Source organism: Electrophorus electricus, chromosome 16 (assembly GCF_013358815.1).
Source record: "Electrophorus electricus isolate fEleEle1 chromosome 16, fEleEle1.pri, whole genome shotgun sequence".
Taxonomy (NCBI): Eukaryota; Metazoa; Chordata; class Actinopteri; order Gymnotiformes; family Gymnotidae; genus Electrophorus; species Electrophorus electricus.
This window is the reverse complement of record NC_049550.1, coordinates 6400334-6419716: the sequence shown is the minus strand read 5'-3', so window position 1 is coordinate 6419716 and position 19383 is coordinate 6400334. Positions and strand designations below refer to the sequence as shown.

Sequence of the window (19383 nt, the reverse complement as noted above, 5' to 3'; positions counted from 1 at the left end):
CCCTTATCTACACCTGCAATGTCAAGTTTTTAGATTAATGGAGCTGTGTTGCCTCTTGCCACTGGTAATTTTCCCCCTGTTCATCATTTGTGATTAATCACAGTCTAAAATCTGCAAGCTGAACACAACTGAAATGACAGTGGACTGGTTTTTGGAGGTTACAGCACTGCTTATTGATTCTGTAGGTTGTCAAGCATGATGTGGGGGATAGACCATCCACTTGATGAATGGCTTGTAATTGATAGGTGAGAGACCTTGACCCTTAATCAGTTTAGGCTAAATTGTCTAAGAATATGGAAATTGAATCAGGAAATCACTACAAAATATTATTGGGTGGTCTAAAGCTGGGAGCTGAATGATGACTATGAAAGTTTGGACTTTTCCTGGTACTTTCATTGTTTCTATTTGCCCAACATCCAGCTGAAATGAAATGTGCTTTAAGTTAAGTCAGACATTTCAGTTTTTATTAACTTCTAATTAATGAAAAATCATTGTGTTCAATTTTAAGATGAACATTAGTTTGCAAATTTTCAGAGCTGCAGCTCCTTCTGCAGGATGTTGGAGAATTGAGATCTGAGGTGTATTTTAAACCTCTTGTCTAATTGCTGTAAATAGCTTCCATTTCACCTCAGTCCTAGTGTCTACTTGCTGTTGTTTTTATAGTCACCCATTTTCTTTTACCCCTCAGCATGTTTCTCACACATACACACATACTCTAGCTACCCAACACGCATTTGTCTCTAGAGAGATTTTTTAAACTTGTGTATTACTGTAGCTAAAAATTATATGCTTGTTTCTGTAATTAAGCCAAACCATTACATCTGCATCTGAAGCAAATGTTTCTCTCTTTTGCAAATAAAACCTGCATTTTATATGAAAAGTACAAAATATTTTCAGACTCAGAATTTGTATCTTTTGCTATCACTATGGTGACTTGGTCCCTATAGAGATAGTAACCCCAAAACACCTACACACACACACTCACACACACAAAATCCACATATAAATACAGACGTTGGTATGTGCGTGTGTGTGTGGTTGGTGGTGTCATGCTGCTCTAACACCCCGGGCTCTTTTTATAAAGACGATTTGATTTTATGGATCTTGGCCTGTATCCTGGAGCAGGATTATAGCCATAGGGCTCTGTGGTCTCTTCACATTGACTGTTTGGCCAGGTCTGCATTTATATAGCCCTCTGCCCTCTTCTATCCTCTATGTGCGTTTTATGTGTGAAAGAAAGAAAGAAAGAAAGAAAGAAAGAAAGAAAGAAAGAAAGAAAATTAAAGAAAGAAAGAATAAAAGAAAAAGAAATACACAAATAACTAAATGTGTCGGTTTATATCCAAAAGATCCTTTGGGTCAAAATATAGTGTCTCTAGAAATTTTTGGGGGAAGTGGATGGTTGAGAGGGGGATAGAAAAAAGGGAGAGACTGGCAAAGAAGAATATAAAGAGAGATTGTTTGTGTGTAAGATAGTGTTGACTGGCACAAGGCAGGTTAGGACCTGTCTATTTGTCTGTATAAATTCTTCTTGGGTCAGGAATAGCACATGGCAGCTAGTTCTGGGAGTGGGGGTGTTAGAAACTGGCACTGACTCAGGAGGCAAGCAGTTATTGTCCCATCAGCACAAGATGACACTGAGAGAGAGAGAGAGAGAGAGAGAGAGAGAGAGAGAGAGAGAGAGAGAGAGAGAGAGAGAGAGAGAGAGAGAGAGAGAGAGAGTAAGAGACAGACTACCAACTTTCCAGATTTCTCATGAGTTGGACTGATGCTTAGTGAAGGAAAAAAAGACACGACACGGTTTACAAACATTCAACTTCTTCACAACAAAGGTTTACATTCACAAAATAAAGAAGTACTAAAAAACATATTGGCTAAGCTGCATTTATGTTAATTTTCTCAAGTGTGTGAAAGTCAGGACAGTGTCACGATTGATGTCATCATCAAATGGCTATTGACCAATGATATCAGAAAGTAGTTTACAGTCTATTTACACAAAAGTATGTTGACCGAGTCCCTTCCATTTAATTCCAAATCATCCGCTATATTGTTCTATGTAGAGATCAACTGGAAATATGAAATACAGACCATTTTGCAGCGTAAATGGAGTGGAGAAGGAGACCTTGAAAGGCAGTGACCAGATAAAAAGGAAGCCTCGTAAAACTGGGACTGAGTCTACAGAGCCTGTTTAAACTCTCCAAAGGAAATACTGCATGGCGTTGGGTCAAGCCTTATGTTGGCTCTGCCAGTGCTAACAATGCTAACCTTAGCTCGGCCACAAAACACTGACATGTTTTTATTGAGCAGGCCATGAACCAGACTTCATGCTGGTTCTCCTCAATCATGAATCCCCATACACTCATTGTCAATGAACAGGCAGTGGTGGGCAGTGGTGTCTAGAATTCCTTGTTACCGAGTAAGTTAAATCAATGTTGCCCAGGTCTTTTGGCATCTATAATTGTTCATTGTTGTGAACTGGTGGCTTATGTGTTTATATGTATTCCTACAGAAAATAATTCTGATGTAGCAATATATGCGAGTTTTTTGTTTATGGAGAGTGTGTATCATTGTATCCCTATAACAATGGAAAGCTGGTGTCATTGACAAATTTAACAAAGATACAGTTGAGTCATTATTGCAACAACAATAATAATAATAATAATAATAATAATAATAATAATAATAATCATCATCATCATCATCATAATCATAATCCAGAACTCTAGAAAAACAAAAGAAAGAGAAGTCTCATGCCATGTAAAATGAGTCCTTTGCCCACTGCTCCAATGAAAGCACAACTAATTCAGCTGCCCACTTCTAATTGGTCAACATGCCAGTCCATCACTGCTCAGTATGGTCTCCACACCGCCTCAGCAGACATGCTGGTTGGAGAGCTGCTGTGACTTCCCTCTGCTTCCACGACGACATCACTCTGACTGGGCAGTGAGGGGTGGAGGAGGGCAGAGCCTGTGGAGGCATTTGTGCAGGGTGGCAGGATCCGTGGTGGTGAGCGCTCACCACCACCTCCCCCTGGCATCATAGAAAACTGGTATGACCCAGCAGCAGTGCTGTAGTAGAGGTGATACGGTGAGGAGCTCGCCTGGAAGGGTCCACCTTGGCCCTGGGAGGAACCGGCAGGGTAGGGAGGTGGTAAGTAAGTGTGGTAGCGGCCTGCCTGCGCAGTCATGGCAGACATGCCAATGCCTATAGCATTGGTGACAGGGGTGGGCGTGTACGTGAAGGCCCCAGTGGGGTATGGGACGCGGGGGTCAGAGAATCGGCTATCTGGGAGTGAGGGGAGCGAGGAGAAGGGCCGCTCCAGACTCACACGTGGGTCCGCGAACGCTGTCAGGTCTGGACCTGTGGGGATGAAAGTTTTGGGAGGAGTGTTCTTACAGCAGGTAAATGGCATAGAAACAGCCAGAAAGATATGGCATGTATCCAATCCCTCCAGCCAAAGAAAATAATTCCAGATATAGCCCTTTAAAAACATACTAGTTTCCATTGGTCCAAGACTTTTATTACCCAACTATATTGTACTATATCTTTGGCTCAATGCTCAGACCAGAAGACCATTACACTTCTGAGAACTAGATTTTCTCATCATAGACTGCAATAAACATTAAATGACTACCATACAAGTCATTTTATCACAAACAACCTACATACATCTGATCACTGCATGAGAACCTGAACAATGAAAACAACTGTAATAATATCTCCTCATTCATTTACTGATGGAATGCAGAAGACAGATGAAGGTTGGATATAATGTGCTGGTGTGCAGGAGAGCAGGAGATCTTACAGTGGATGGGATTGCGGCCGGGGGAGATGGGCGTCGTAGAGTGGACTGCTGGCGCTGAAATAGGGCCCAGGTAAGGGTAGGACTGCTCATAAGACCAGGACGGAGACGTCTGCATTTGCCTGGAGTCTGGAATAAAAAGGGAGAAGGTAGAAAGGTCAGTGCTGAGACCACCACTGTTTCGCTTTGGATGTTAGATACATCCTTAGAAACATGTCATACAATCATAAGAAAAGGTACGACCCTACAGCAGACTGGGAGTCCATTTTTATTATTTGTCTTATATAAATTATTTATTATTTCTGTTATTTTATTTGTTTTATATCAGTTGATCAGCTGACAAAAACTAAAAATCAACTAAAGACTTCCAAGGTTGTCTTTTGTTGCCATCGCTCCGAACCCAGATCTCATGAAGGCCCTTGACGACTTAAATACTTTCAAGAAGAAAGATTTTTATATTTCGTAAGACCTTTAATTAAGTCGCTCTGCCTCGACTGTACTTCTAGCATGCTTATTTTAACTGTGGACTTAAAATTTTCTAAATAAATTAAACAAGTGAACAAAAAAACACCCCTCATACCATTACATGTCTTTAGTCATTCCCCTTATCCTTAAATTGGTGACCTTAAAACACGCAGTTCCCCATACTATTATGCAGACATTCAAAACAGTCGAACATATAAATATCCGTGCAGTGGTCTGTGCAGAGAAATGTCCCCTGCCATGCTTACTGAGCGTGTAAATCAGTGGTGTATCAGGTTTGGGGCTTTGCTCTATCAAGCTGGAGCCGAGTATCATAATGTTAGGAGCTAAAGTCTCAGTACCTCACAGTTGATACTGTGGAGTCTGAGAGATAGAAAGGGGACGAAACAACAGTTCCAAACAACATTGTTCTCCACAGAGTCTGACATGGCTGTAGTTTGATACTACAGTAAGACCTACAGCGTCTCTTCAGAGCGAGAGGAACCACAACAGAGGCAAAGATGTTGAGAGGAGGAGCCAAAAGTAAGGCCTTCCCTCAGCATGTTGGCCAGAGTCCTGTCTCTCCCTCTCTCCATAGTTTTCCCTCTCTCTCTGTGTTTTCTCTCTCCCTCTCTGTCTCCCTCCCTCCTTCCCGCTCCCCACGGTCTAATAAACACTTGCCGATAGCCTGCAGACTACCAGACAGAAGGGGAGGGTGAGGCATTGGGGAGGAAGCAAATTGCGCAGAGCGGGCAGAGAGAGTGTGGGGGTCCGTTTCAAGTGGAGCCAGAGTGCGGCCCGCTGCCAAGGGCCCCCCAGCTCCTTCCAGAAGCCCCCCTCTTCTCTGCTTCCCCCTCCCCAGGCCTGGTGCTTCTGATCTGGGGCAGGAGTCACACATGGCTGGGTGGGTGGCTGGAGGCAGATTTGGGCATCCGGTGCAAGCCTCATTCATGTTTTTTTTTTTGTTTTTTTTTTTCACAGGATTCCCACACACACAGACCTACACACACACAGACCTAGACACACACACACACACACACACACACACACATATACACAAGCACGCATGTGCCGAAGTATAGAGGGAACGGTGGAGGAGGGAACACGAAGAAGAGTGGGATGAAAAGACACACAGGCACTCTCACACTAAGAGTGGGGAGAGAGAGGGGAATGGAACACACACACACAAGTTTTTGGGGCGAGCACACACACTCGAAGAGTCACTTCTGCACACTAATGTGGAAAAAGTGCTCAAATCATCCAGTTTGGTCTTGGGGAAGCGTTCGTTTTCGGCTGCTTGCAAGTGGGTTGAAAGTTCTTTTAATAAAAATAAGTTACTGCTGTGCTCTTGGGTTCAATTGCACCAAGTGATCTAGAGTTTAAACTTACAAAGTTCATATTTTTTACTATTTTTCCAGAAAATTATTTTTGAAAGTTGAAAGAAAAATACTGATACCTGTGTTCATTGTGTTTGAATTCTCAGGTAAACCAAACAAATAAGTTTGGCAATTTTCACCAACCAACTCACACTGGCAAATTTCACTCTGTACTTCCTAAAATTCTAGTCATGTAGACTGTTAAACAATTTGTGTCATCACCGTTAAACCATTTCCGAACAACAAACAAACAAACACACACAAATACACAGACAGACAGAGAGAGAGAGACAGAGAGTAAGACAGACCCACAGGCAAATCATACAAATGATCTGCATATAAAACTCTCCAAAGTCAAACTTCCTCTTTAATGAGCAAAAACCATGAGCGCACACGAAATGGGGACACAACAAAAAGTTGCTTACAAATGCCACCAAGATGAACACTGTATCTAAACTCTGTATCACACACACACACACACACACACACACACACACACACACACACACACACACACACACACGGCATCTCAAGGCCCCAGCTGCTCCTCATTTTCCATAATATAAAAAAGAAAAATACAGAGAGAAAGAGAGAGAGAGAAAAAAAATGAGGGGGAAGAGAACAGAGAAAAAGCTCTTGAATGACTTAATAACGGTTTCCGCTGGCTCCACTCCCACTGCTATTTCTGGCTGCAGGATCAGAGGGGCGAGAGCAATGCGCGGCAGGAAACAGACCGTTCCGCTGCCCTACACACGGCCTGTCCTGGCCTGGCCTGGGCCACCAACCATCAGCCACCAGCCACCAGCCATTGGCCAGTTCTCACTACACTCCACACTGCTCTGCTCGCACCAAATCTCTACCTTCTCTCTCAGGCTTTTGTCCTCTCAAGCCTTAGTCTTTTAACCGCATCTGTATATTTATATATACACATAGAGACACACCAGCCTTCTTTTATGTTTTGCTTGAAGTTATGCTTGAACATATTATGAACTTCACTTTGCTTTACAAGCTAAATACCTCTAGGTATGATGTCTCCATGTGTTTGTTTGTTTACCTTCACTACACATTAACCAAATGCCCAGCCTCAGTGACTGGAAACTGTTAAGTGTGAAGTATTGAATTATTCCCACAATCAATGTTTTTAGAATTTTGAATCGGGGACTTTCACACATGGCTGTTTCCTGTCAGCTGACTCTCACTTCTCTCTTCTACCCTGGCCTGCTTCCTCCAAGAAATACACATGCAATACCTCTGTGTCTTTTTCTGTCACCTTTCTCCATCATTCAGACACTCATATGTACACACCCACGCACCCCTCCTATTTACACTCTTTCACAGAGGAAGAGAAAGCAACGGTCTATCTCTCTGAGAGACACAGGCCCTGTCGCTAAAACACCCGATTAGGAAATGCACAAAACGATGAACAGAAAAAGCAGAAGTGATATTATCATGCTAACATAATGCTTAGCTCTGTCACTCTCACAAAATTCCCAGAAAAGAGGCCTCATTTCAGGGCATACAACAGTGTAGAAAAAAATACCATAGCTATTAGAGTTACAATCACACCCAGCTAGTGCTAGGTGATGATTCTCTTCCCACAAATGCGCTACGCTGTGCAGCTACTTTGAAATCATTTAATCGAATACCTTTGATTTAAAACAATGTGTTTCGCAGCATTAAGGTGAAGGAATCTCTCCACGCCACTCGTGTGTGTGTGCGTGTTTGTGTGTGCGTGTGTGTGTGTGTTGGTGTGTATGATATCATGCCTGGGTGTTGTCATCCCAGCTCCACTCAAACACAGTCCTGTTCCTCTTATTGTTATGTCTATGCTGAACGACATGTGCAGAAGAATGCGTCCCTATACACAACCAACCCCCTTGGCAAGAACACATTAGACACCAAACACACCAGGCCACTCACACCAAAACAGGCACTGAAGAACAACTGCAAATGCACTTCGAGAACAAAAGTGCCCCATTTAACCTTTATCTATATCCATATTCCCTTCTATGTTTACCCAGTAACCTTGTTTGTATTTTTTAATGCTGTTTAGTTATAACCTTGCAAAAATCCTATATCATGCTCAAAAACCAATTAAATAATTATTTTTATAACATAATTTATGGCACTTCAAGGACAGCTCATTAAGAGTAAACTGAGATCAGCCAGTGGCTATGAATGGCTAAGACCCTAGTGGTAAAATAGAATAGAATAGAACACTTGGCTCACTCACTCTTCATTGAACACATTTCTGTATTTTTCCAATTAGAGAACTGACCAGGTAGCTGGCTGTGGGCGGGGCTGCTGAAAGGGGGCGTGTTCAGTGTAGGACGGGGATTGGGCGCAGCGACCTGGTGGGGGCTGCACCTCATGGCACTCCGCCTCAACTGCTCTGAGAACGCCAGCGCTCCGGGTTTTACGGTTTCCTCCAGCTTTTGTCTGTGGCCTGCACACACACACACACACACACACACACACACACAGAGACACACACACACACACACACACACACACACACACACACACACACACACACACACATATATATATATAGACATACGTATGGTTTTTATGCATACTGTAATATATATATATACATATATATATATATATATATATATATATATACATACATCTATATCTATATCTATATCTATATATATCTATATGTGTGTGTATACGTATGTTCTTTATGCATACTGTAATATATATATATATATATATATATATATATATATATATATATATATATATATATATAGACATACGTATGTTTTTTATGCATACTGTATAAAAAGAGGGAGATGTATGAACTCAGATTCATCAGTGGCATAATAACACACACATGCACACACACACACACATGCGCAGACACACACACAAGCTGACAATTTAGCCCACCCACATTACTAGCTAATCATCCTTAGGATCAACATTGCGTTGCCCCATGCTACAACACACCCGCCCACACACACACCCACCCACACCCCCCTCCCTATCTCCCCTCTCTCCATATCCCCCCTCCCTCTTTCTCCCTCCCTCTCTCTTGTTCTTCCAGCTCATTTTCCTATTCCCTTTCATACATCAATAATGGCTCCCAGATCCTGTCATCTGCTGTACATTTCAGTGTGGAGCCCCATTATGGAGTGGCACTAATGTCTCCGAGCAGCATGTTTTAGTTAAGACAAGAGGAAGCCAGACCCTGATCCAGCGCAGGGCAGAGAGATGAAGGGAGGAGAGACAGAGGGATGCAGGGATGGAAACATTTGACTAGATGGTGGGGTGGGGTGGGATGTCGAACACTTAAGCCTGAATCATCTGGGCATAAGCAGTATGGGATAAAATGAATGGGATTCAAAGTGAGAGAAGAAATAAGAATCAGTGTAAATGTACAGCAGTAAATCTGCCCATCGAGGGGCACAGAGAGGTTTCCTAATTGACCTCAGCTGAGGGTGTGGGTTATATTTTGTCCATGAGAAGTCACACGCGGCAGCGGGAGATCTGAGAGGCGGCCCACATTTCTGTTTAGCGTCTGGGCGCACAGGCTTACGCGCGCCGATGCTGACGCACGTGCTTGTGGCGCACGTATGCCCACTCACAGTCGGGAGCATCTGAGCATCTCTCCTGGTGACCCCCCGCTCTGACGTCCAGGCAACAGGAGGGCACGAAAGTGCTTGCAGGCGATGAGAGGAAGAAAAGAGCAAAAACAATGCAAGGAGCAACAAGGGAAAAAAAATACAAGTCTCTCAGCTGTGCGAAAGCGTCAGTCACACTCGGCCCCTCGCACACACACACAGACACACAGTGTGTGCGGACTCCGAGGGAGGAAGTCCTCCTGAAACAAGAGCCTGGGTCTGAGGACTTTGAAGCTGAAGCCAGTGGACAGAGCCAGCCAGACCCTGCATATACGGGGAGGCGCCGCACGACAGAATCCCGACCGGAATAACGTGGGGGGGGGGGGGGGGGGGGGAGTAGCCCTACCACTGCCGTGAGCACAAGGGTGGAGTGTGATATGCTCTCATATAAAGCTGTTCTATAAAAAACTCAGGTCTTATATCCCCTCACACACAAACCCACACAAGCGCGCACACACACACATGCACCCCGTACTCACACACACACACAGACACATTCACACACATACACATCCCAAGATGATAAACGCCGTATAGCTGTGACAGGCACGATGATTCGTGCCAAGACAAGTTTAATGTGTCCAATGAGAACTGTTCCAGGAGACCTGCTGGATTTCTCTTTAGTGATATTTTACCACATTTAAATAAAGACACCGGGTGCTACGGAAGAACTACCTCCTATAAATATACAGCCAAAATCCTAAAGCAGCAATAACACACTGCAATGATCAACTGACTCTTAGGGAATAAACACTGACATTCAGTAACTATTTGCCGCATGATTATAAGCAAACTAGAGAAGCATTATTTGTGTAGCTTCTCCTCATATTCTTCACAAAACTTCACAGCTATTGGAACACCTAAGCTGCAGAGAGCTGCACCAGAGAAGGATTCAGACATCAACACACTACTGCTATTAACATTCCTCCAACCACCACGTTAACATCAACAGTGTATAAACCTCACTGTAAAACACACATGCCCACACACGTGCGAGGGCTCGCGTATGCGCACGCATGCACACATGCATGCACACCCACACAAACACACACACACATACACACAGACACCAGCAGGACTGACAGCCAATTACTTCTCCTTATTTTAATCGCACTGTCAATTACAGTAATACAGTGGTGAGCATGAAATGAACACTGATACGTGTGATTGGTGAAACAGCGGTGACGTGCGCATGGCACTCTCATGGCACGGAGCCCTCATGCGTTTGAAGGTCATGGAGTGCGGGCAGAACTTACGGCGTGGTTCCCTGGGCCCGTCGACGGTGATCTTGATGGCTCTTTGATAGGTAGCCACCTGAGGTGGGTTTGTGAAGACCGTGATGGTGAGAGTGAAACTCTTCCCTGAGGGAGAGAGACAGGAAGAGAGAGACAGACAGTCAGAGATAGAGAGAGACAGAAAGGGGAGGGGAGAAACAGACAGAATGAGAATTAAAGCTTTTTTTTTATTAAAACTTGATCTGTGTGTCTGAGAGGAACCTGTTCTGGAAAAAGTCTCCAACCCCATCCGTTATTATTCTTTCTAATCTACACGTTCGTCTGAGAAGAATTTATCACCTTCAATGTCACCTTAAACATGTACACATTCACACACACACACACACACACACACACACACACACACACACACACACACACACACAGGCATATGCTACAACACATGTCCTGAGATATACAGAGGACAGCATGGCTCATGAATCATAGAGAGAAAGAGAGAGAGAGAGAGAGAGAGAGAGAGAGAGAGAGAGAGAGAGAGAGAGAGAGAGAGAGAGAGAGAGAAGCCTATAAGAAGCCAGACTTTACTCCTCATAAACACATACACAGACAGATTGAAATGCAATATGCACTCGTGTTAATCCCCACACACACATATACACACACACACCAGTCAGATAGTACTCAAACACAGAAGCATATGCACATATATATTCTGATGGGTATCTCTTTGAGAATTGAGAGAAAGAAAGAAAGAGAGAGAGAAAGAAAAAACAAGCGAAGATTCTAGGTGTGGGCAACAAGTGGCTGCAGTGCACAGCTCCACCCATTCTTGCTTGTCACTCATCGCCATAGCAATGAGGTAGACCCCAGGGAAGTGGCAGCCTTAGTGCTGATGGCAGGCTACAGTTACACACGAGTAAGACCATGGCTAGCACGCACACACACACACACACCAGTTGTGCATGCGTATATGCGTGCATTATTACTCACTCCAGATGACTAAAACTGGGAAGAACTCCAAACTGTTCCCAAAAATCTGAGAAACTGCAAACATGACTACCCATACATACACAGTCACCCCCCCACCCCCCCACCCCCCACCCCACACACACAGAGAGCTGAAGTCTAAGCACACACACTCATGCAAAGCCAGGTGCTATTCTCAGCACTGTTTCTGTGACAACACTCATTTCAGAAATGACCTCACCTAAACACTGATACAAACACACACACATTTTTATAACATGCAAAATATAAATATACACTAAACAAACACCATTTAACACATTTTACAGTGACAAAAATAATCACAAAATTGTTAACACAAATATTTCTGTTCCTGTCATATATAGCAACCCTTTAAGACACAGTCACCCACCCACACCCACACACCCAAACACACAGCCCCACACATGCCCATACATTGTCGCTCAGTAGTTTAAGTGTCTGGGAGAGAGACATTCTGTCTGGAAGGAGCAGACGTTCACTATCCAAACTGCCAGGAAGTGCATGGCGCTCCTCTGGGGAACATCCCCATATACACATTGTCTGTGTGCATTTGTTTGCGTGAGTGCGTGCATGTATGTGTGCGTATGTGTACACATGTGTGTGTGGACCATTGCCTCAGGACTTCTGGTGACTCACCAGATCATCCACACACAGACTCTGAGAAAACAAGTGACAATAGAAAATAGTGGGAGAGACATGAAGAAAGACAGATGCTGTCTGTTCCGCCTTATCAAACACCATCAGTGGCCCATCGGGGCAGTGTGTGTTTGTCTGTTTGTGTCTGTGTGCAGTGTGTGCATCTAGTTTACATTTCTGTCTTATTTAAACCACTCTTCTGCTTTTTCCCTACCCACACTCCTTTCCGGCACTAAGTTTAATCACTTCCATCACTGTAGAGAGCAGCAGCTATCTGGTCGCATAGAAAAAGAGGGCTGACATTCCCACACACACAACCACAACACACAGCCTCAATCACAGTCCCATACACACACACACACACACACACACGCACAAACACGCACGCACACACACTTCAACAGCACCATTCTGACGGGCAGATACCTGCACTGATGCATGTAGACTCATATTCCAGCACCTGCATTTACCCGCTTACACACTAACACTCACATGCAGATGTATACAAACTTATCAGGACAAAAGGCTGCGTTAAACTGTGTGTTGGTGTGGCAGGCTCTGGCATGTGTGTGCTCCAGCAGCTGCAGGTTAGTCAGATTGGTACTATCAGCTAAATCATATCAGAACTTTGAATAGACCCCTGTGGGACCCTGCTTCCCAGAAGAGCTGTGTGTGTGTGTGTGTGTGTGTGTGTGTGTGTGTGTGTGTGTGTGTGTGTGTGTTTACATGAATGTGTAAAAACAGCACTTTGTTGACTAATCTTTCTATCATTGTGAAAAATGATATTCTCTCCCTCATCCCTTGTGTCTCTCGTAGATACACACACACACACAAACACACACACGCACACACACACATACACACACACACACACACACACACACACACACTTGAGTGTCATATGACAGAAAAATTACCTAGATACTTTTGTGATTTTGGAAAAAAGATAGAGGCCCACCAAATATATCGGTCTATACTTCTCTTATTGCAAAAATAGCCATATTGATCATACACCATAAAAATTTCATAAACAGCAAGCTAAGCTCGGTACAGTAGCAGAGGTTGTACAGTTATTTTGAGATACACAATGATGCACCTCTAAAATGATCCAACAATCAGCCACGCTCTTTATGTACCTTTGGAACCCCATACTTATTATTGCAATAACAAGGTATTATCACATAATGGTGTCATAACAAATTCACATCTTAATCCTTAAAAAACACCAAAAGGACACACAAAGCTGGTTAAGTGATGCATGTTGATGTAATTACAGTGGTAATTCCTACTTAGAAGTCTTAGGTTCACTTAACTCTCAGACAGCACTACATTGTAAGGCAGCTGTTTGTGTCCATTACAATCTATACTGTGAGACAGTCAGACATGACTCTCTTATTTCACACTGCTGTGTAACAGCAGTGAAACACAGTGGTACAAAAGACCCTTGTTTGACTGGAGTCATAGCCGACTGACTGAAGCCTCTCCACTAACATAAATACTGGCTGGTGTTTTAAATAGATGAGGGCCTTAGTATTTGACTGCGTCTTCTTTTGCCTGAGTCATGTCTAGCCATCCATCAATGGAGATTCTGGTGGTAGATTGTATGTGATTACAGTGGCAAGAGGACTGCCACCTGACCTCAAACACGATCAAGCATGTTCATACGCAGGCTGCTATGTGTGCACACTGGTACGTAAGCATGTTGAGAGGCACATACACGCACCATGTGACTTTTGACCATGAACTCCTCATTTATTCTGGTGTAGGCCAGACTCTATTGTCTTGACTGTTTTTCCTGGATGGGTGTGTGTAGACTTCACATAAAAGAAAGAAACAGAAAGAGACACAGAAAGGAAAAGAGAGAGAGAGAGAGAGAGAGAGAGAGAGAGAGAGAAAGAGAGAGAGCAAGAGAAAGAAATACAGAACGAAAGAGTGTGTGCACAAGAGGCTACCAGGTAAAATCTGTTGCCGACTAAAGGAATAAGTCTTAATGATAAACAGCCGTGCCACCACACTGCCAACCCAGCGATGCAGAGCAGAGTCTGGCACTGCTGGTCACAGAGGGACAGGAAGCAGAGACGGCACGCAAGACACAACGCGGGCCCAGACCAGGTCGGACTGCACCAGTCGGTGCTCACCTCTACCGCTGCGACCCACAAAGCGCAGGTCGTTGAATCGGGCCACCTGGTTCTTGATGGCTGCTGTGGCATTGCGGAGCTCAGCTGAATAATTCTCATCATTTCCCGCCATCACCGTCACAAGCGTGCCATCAGGGATGTCACCAAGGGCAACCACCTAATTAAAGTGTGGTGCATGTCAGGTTATAATAACAATTATTCTATTAAAAAAAAAAAAGTCATTAAACAACAACAACAATGTTAATTTTCTTTTTCTTCTTAAACTTATTATTTAAATTATCTCCAGTCCTTATTACATTTAAATTAAACTACACAACAAAAACTTTTATCCAGGATTTTATTTTTCTATTATTATTATTATTATTGTCGTATATCACACCACAAAATTAAAATTAACTGTTCCAGTGTCGAACTGTGGCAAAGCGCATCGAGCAGTTGGGATTCCATGAATACTTCCATACCCAAAAGCAAATAAGCATTCAGAAAGGGTTATTTTCATATTAACCGTAATCTTGAAGAAATAACGCAGGCATTTAGGGTGAATACATAGGTGCCGCCTCTGTTTTAGCCCACACAAGTAGGTTCCGCGGCAAAAAAATAAAAAAAATAATAAAATAAAATAAAAATGTGGACGACATACCAAATCCAAATCCCGTTCACTTATTTGGATTTGGTATATCGTCCACATTTTTTGACGACAGTTGGAAATTGCGGAAGTTTGATGAAGTATGATGAAAGAATGTCAAGCCACTCTTAACCACAACACAGCTAAATAAATAATAAGGGGAAACAATTACTAAGGGATTTCCCCCAAATCATTAGGTTATTTATGGTTTTTACAAGATCTGCCAAAAGAGATCGGTTGATGAAATATTCAACAATTTTTTTTTGTTGATTGGTTGTATAAATGTGGGGCACACAATACAAGGGGCAGATGAATTTAAACTTTGGAATTTTTTGATGAATTTTTGAAGAGACGACTATGCGTGGTAATCCCTTGCCCCAAAAACCCCATGAGTTTGTTTGAAATCTCCAATATATCTGTACACAGGCTATGCGATGAATGCATTCTCATTACTAACTAATCACAATTAATACCATCGATTTGAGAATTTGTTCTCCATTAACAAACACGAATGCACACGCGAGCAGGTTTTAAATAAATAAGTAAATAAATAAGTAAATCAATTAATGAATAAGGCATTCTATCAATTAAGTGTCTATTCAAAGAAAACTGTCTTTTGTCTCAATTACCTTGAAGGCGATGGGTAGAGTCTTGTTGCACCTCCAGTGCGTTGGCAGCACGGAGCAGAGGAAATTTGGGCTGTCCGTGCGCACCAGCTCTCCTGGGTGGTCTGACAGCACTTCCACCATATTCCGGTCCGCCATACGCAGCTTGCCCACAAGGGAAGCGCCGCTGCCCTCCTGAGCCCCTAGGGGCAAGCCCTCACTCATCTTCCCCGAGCCCAGACTAGAGGAGGGAGGTGTGAAGCGTCGCCCTGGGGCAGGGTCTGAAACGCACCGGATCACAGATACGTTACAAATTGATTCAGAGTAGGATGTCCGGATGTTGTTGTAAAGCAAAGAACAAATGTGTTTGTTTTCTTAATAGGATATCTTCAAAAGTTAAGAATTATGATTAAACTAGAGTAAACGAAAATGTTGGCTTCAACGTGCCGCCCCCCCCTTCCCAAAAAAAAAAAAAAAAACCCTCCGCGTGCGAGTTCTTGAGTTCTTGCGGCGTTACCCCGGCTGACATCCTCACCAGAGCCCGCGCCAGAAGCGCCTTGGAGGCACATGAAACCATTAAAACCGCGGCGCTCTGTCTGACAGTGAGAACGGCCCGCTGTCATTCAGCCAACCACAATCGATGCCACATGAGTGCGGTTAGGAGAGTTAGCGTAGCTCCGTTCAACTGACTACTGCGACACAAAAGTGCTGCGCTTTCTCCAAACACACCACCTAACCGCCCAGTATAAACATTCAGCCAACACGCCGCCACTGGATCAGTCTAAAACCGGAGTTGGTGGCAAAGGAGTGGGGGGGAGGGAGGGGGTTGAAAACGAGTGCAAGAGGGAGCCAGCGAGAGAGAGGGGGGGTGTTCACCGGTGATTTTGAAACCGTTACTTTTGCTCGAACCACAGAAAGCACAGACACATAAGCAAGCGACTAATTAAGGTCGCTTCGATCAATTAAGAAACGTAACCTACACGTGACAAAAGTATTTTTAAACGAAAGGTGTTTAACAAAATGCAGTCAAATATGTCATACCGTATTTGGCGTCCCAAAGAAAAACCATTGGTATTCTATTCTGAGACTACTTTTGCAACGAGGTTCCAGAGGTAAGTCGCAACAGCTGACTCTTCACAAACTCACTTCCGACAGACGTTAGCCCGCTGGGGCATTTAGTCTGCTAAACAGACTGTCGGGGGCAATTTTGACAGCGTGCTTGTCCGGCCGTATCCGTGCGTCTTATAGAAGAAAAAGTTCCAGTGCAGATATTTTTAAAGTCTTTGGGATATAAACAATGTTTCCATTAAATACAATCAGATGGCACCCACAATCTTGTCCTCACGGAACTGGTAGGTGTCATTGGTAATATTTTCCTGGGCTTTTGCTTGTCCTTCTAAAACTTCGTATGCGCGCGCTTCAGACTCTCGGTGGTATGGAAAACCTTTCTCGTGCGCCTATGGATGAGTGATGTCTAAAACATTATTTAAAAAAACAACAACACTAAGAGTACTTTCATCTGGGCCAATGTTATTTGCAGGTTGCAAAAAGAATGTATTCTTGCTGATAATCCGGGATCGCACCCCGGCACGTCGTCTGTGCGTAACGAGACTGCTGATGTATGAATGAATCTCCCGGCAGTGGGGCTGGCTTTTACCGGCAATGGGCAGTACAGGAATGCGGCTCGGGAGGGTTGATTTGCATACAGGCTCCTCACCGCTACTGCGATAGGCCAACAACAATTTCCCTGAGTATTTTGAGCCAATCAGAAGCACGTCCGAACAGTGAGAGGGTCCGGCTGGCTACAGCTAGAACGGTCAATGGAATTCCTCGGTGCGACGCGTATCCTTGCGAGAGCTTGATTTTATTTTTTTGTGTATATATTTGTCACTGAAAATAGAAATGTTTCGAAATGTAATTCCTTGCTTAGGTATATATTCTACATTTTAAGTAATGATGAAAGGAATACAATGTCATCAAACTGCTTGTAAATTCTAAATGTCATACACATTTCTCATTGTTCTTCTGCGTTGAATTGAACAGATAGCCTTCAATGTAGGTTATTCAAGTAATTCAAGTATTCAAACAGGTATTCCATATGTTTAATCCTAGATGCACTGAACCTAAAAGACATTTAAATGACAGATTATGAGCAGATTATGTCCGACCATGCAACCAAAAGGGGGCAGCAAACGACCTAATGGTGAGCGGGTGGTAGTTTTTATGTTTTGCCTCATGTTCAGTCTACCGCTAATAGTTCTGACCATTTCTGTTGTATGTCGGGGTGATGCAAGACTGGCTATCCTGCGTAAATTGTTCTACATTTCAGGTCTACATCAGAAACAAACGGCTGTAGACTATTTATTTTTACATTAAGTAAATTGCTACACATATCCAGCTGTTTTTTTCAATGTATTTTTAAATAAATCCGTTTTGGTTAAGATTTTGTATAATATTTGAATAGCCTGCCTACTTTAGAGAAGATCTCGCAATATGAAGTAAAGCTATTGAAGGGTAGTCACATTTAATCACGGATCTAGCAAGCCGGGCGGACGACATGGAACACGGGCGGTTACATATCAAATACACAATTCCCTGGTTAAGATCTTAAAACCAGGCTGTGCCTGGACGCTGAAGTAACTGGCAGTTTTCTTGAAAATTCCAAACATGCACACCCGGAAAGCTTTTTCGTCTGATTATTAAAATGTCTTGGTATCCACCGTACCACGACGGTAATAATATATTACATAAAAGATTAATTTAATTAAGAGAGCTTCATTATTTTCTTTCTCTTTTGTCAAATATCTTTTAAAAAAGTTTATTTAAAACCTTTTTTCGCTTCAAAGACGACAGTACACCAAACTGTGGATGTTGTAAAACTGAACCCTCACGAGAAATTGCTGCAAAGACAGATGATGTTACTTGTTTACTTGGCTGTGATCTTTCTAACCTCCAGTCAAACCAGACTTTAGGTTAGACTATCCGCATTGGTTAACCACAATGTGAAGTCTGGACCCTCTTGAAAACCTATCTGTCAGAAAGGAATACCATTAAGACAAATGCTAAACGCATAAAATCAACAAAACCACAAATTCTGCGTTTTGGACATGAAGGAAATGCACAGACAAAGCAAACAATTCAAATATTTTTGTTACGCTTCTAAGAGAAGGACCTCACCATGTTAGTAATTTATATCTGTTCTAAAATGAATTAGATGAACTCTGGGCTGGACTGTGCCATATTTTGTGGATGTGACGTTTGTTAGGATTGTTGAACTAAGGCCGTAGTCACAATACATAGTGTGAGGGACACGTCCCCCAAAATTTTGTGATATGCTAGAAATGTCCCCCCAGTATACCTAGTTAAAAAAAATTCAACTCACTAGCTTTTCGCAGTGTTAGAATCCGTCAGTTTTCCCATCTATTGTTGATGAGACACTTATTATTGTAACACCTGATGACTAGCTAACGTCTGATTTGCATGAAAACGTAACCTTAATGTAGTACATGATTTTGCGCTGAAACTGTAGTTGGAGGAATAAATAATATTTTACTAAAGAGTATCAGTAATTATATGACACGGAAACAGACATTTTTGGTGAAAATTGGCCAATTTGCGAATGCTAGGTTAAATCAATCAATCATCACAACTGACGTTAGCTACCGTAGCTAAGATACCTGGAACTAGAAAGTTAATTTGCCACACATTCATGTAGTGTCCAACAATGGTCCCTGGCATATTGAGCTAACATTAAAGCTCTTTTCTTTTCTTTTCTTTTTTTAATATGTAACCTAGAAACCTTAGAAGGCTATAAAGCCCACTTGAAGTCTCAGTAAAGCGTTACTCATTTTAGTACTGTAT

At 42.9% G+C, this 19383-nt stretch overlaps 1 protein-coding gene across 5 annotated transcripts in view; it reads right to left on the bottom strand.

Annotated features, from left to right (window-relative positions):
* Window positions 1-1801: 1801 nt before the first annotated feature.
* Window positions 1802-19383, bottom strand: part of runx1 (RUNX family transcription factor 1) — a 36657-nt gene continuing 19075 nt past the window's right edge. For 2 of the 5 annotated variants that reach the window (XM_027018510.2, XM_027018506.2), the window contains exons 3-8: window positions 15547-15803; window positions 14293-14449; window positions 10532-10636; window positions 7919-8086; window positions 3806-3931; window positions 1802-3360 (exon numbers count right to left, since the gene is read on the bottom strand). In XM_027018510.2, coding sequence (XP_026874311.1) covers window positions 2849-3360; window positions 3806-3931; window positions 7919-8086; window positions 10532-10636; window positions 14293-14449; window positions 15547-15803 — 1325 coding nt within the window. In that variant the 3' untranslated portion in view covers window positions 1802-2848. Of the gene's footprint in view, window positions 3361-3805; window positions 3932-7918; window positions 8087-10531; window positions 10637-14292; window positions 14450-15546; window positions 15804-16057; window positions 16291-16563; window positions 17158-19383 lie in introns of those variants that run through there. The other 3 variants (XM_027018509.2, XM_027018507.2, XM_027018508.2) reach the window with 3 other exon arrangements.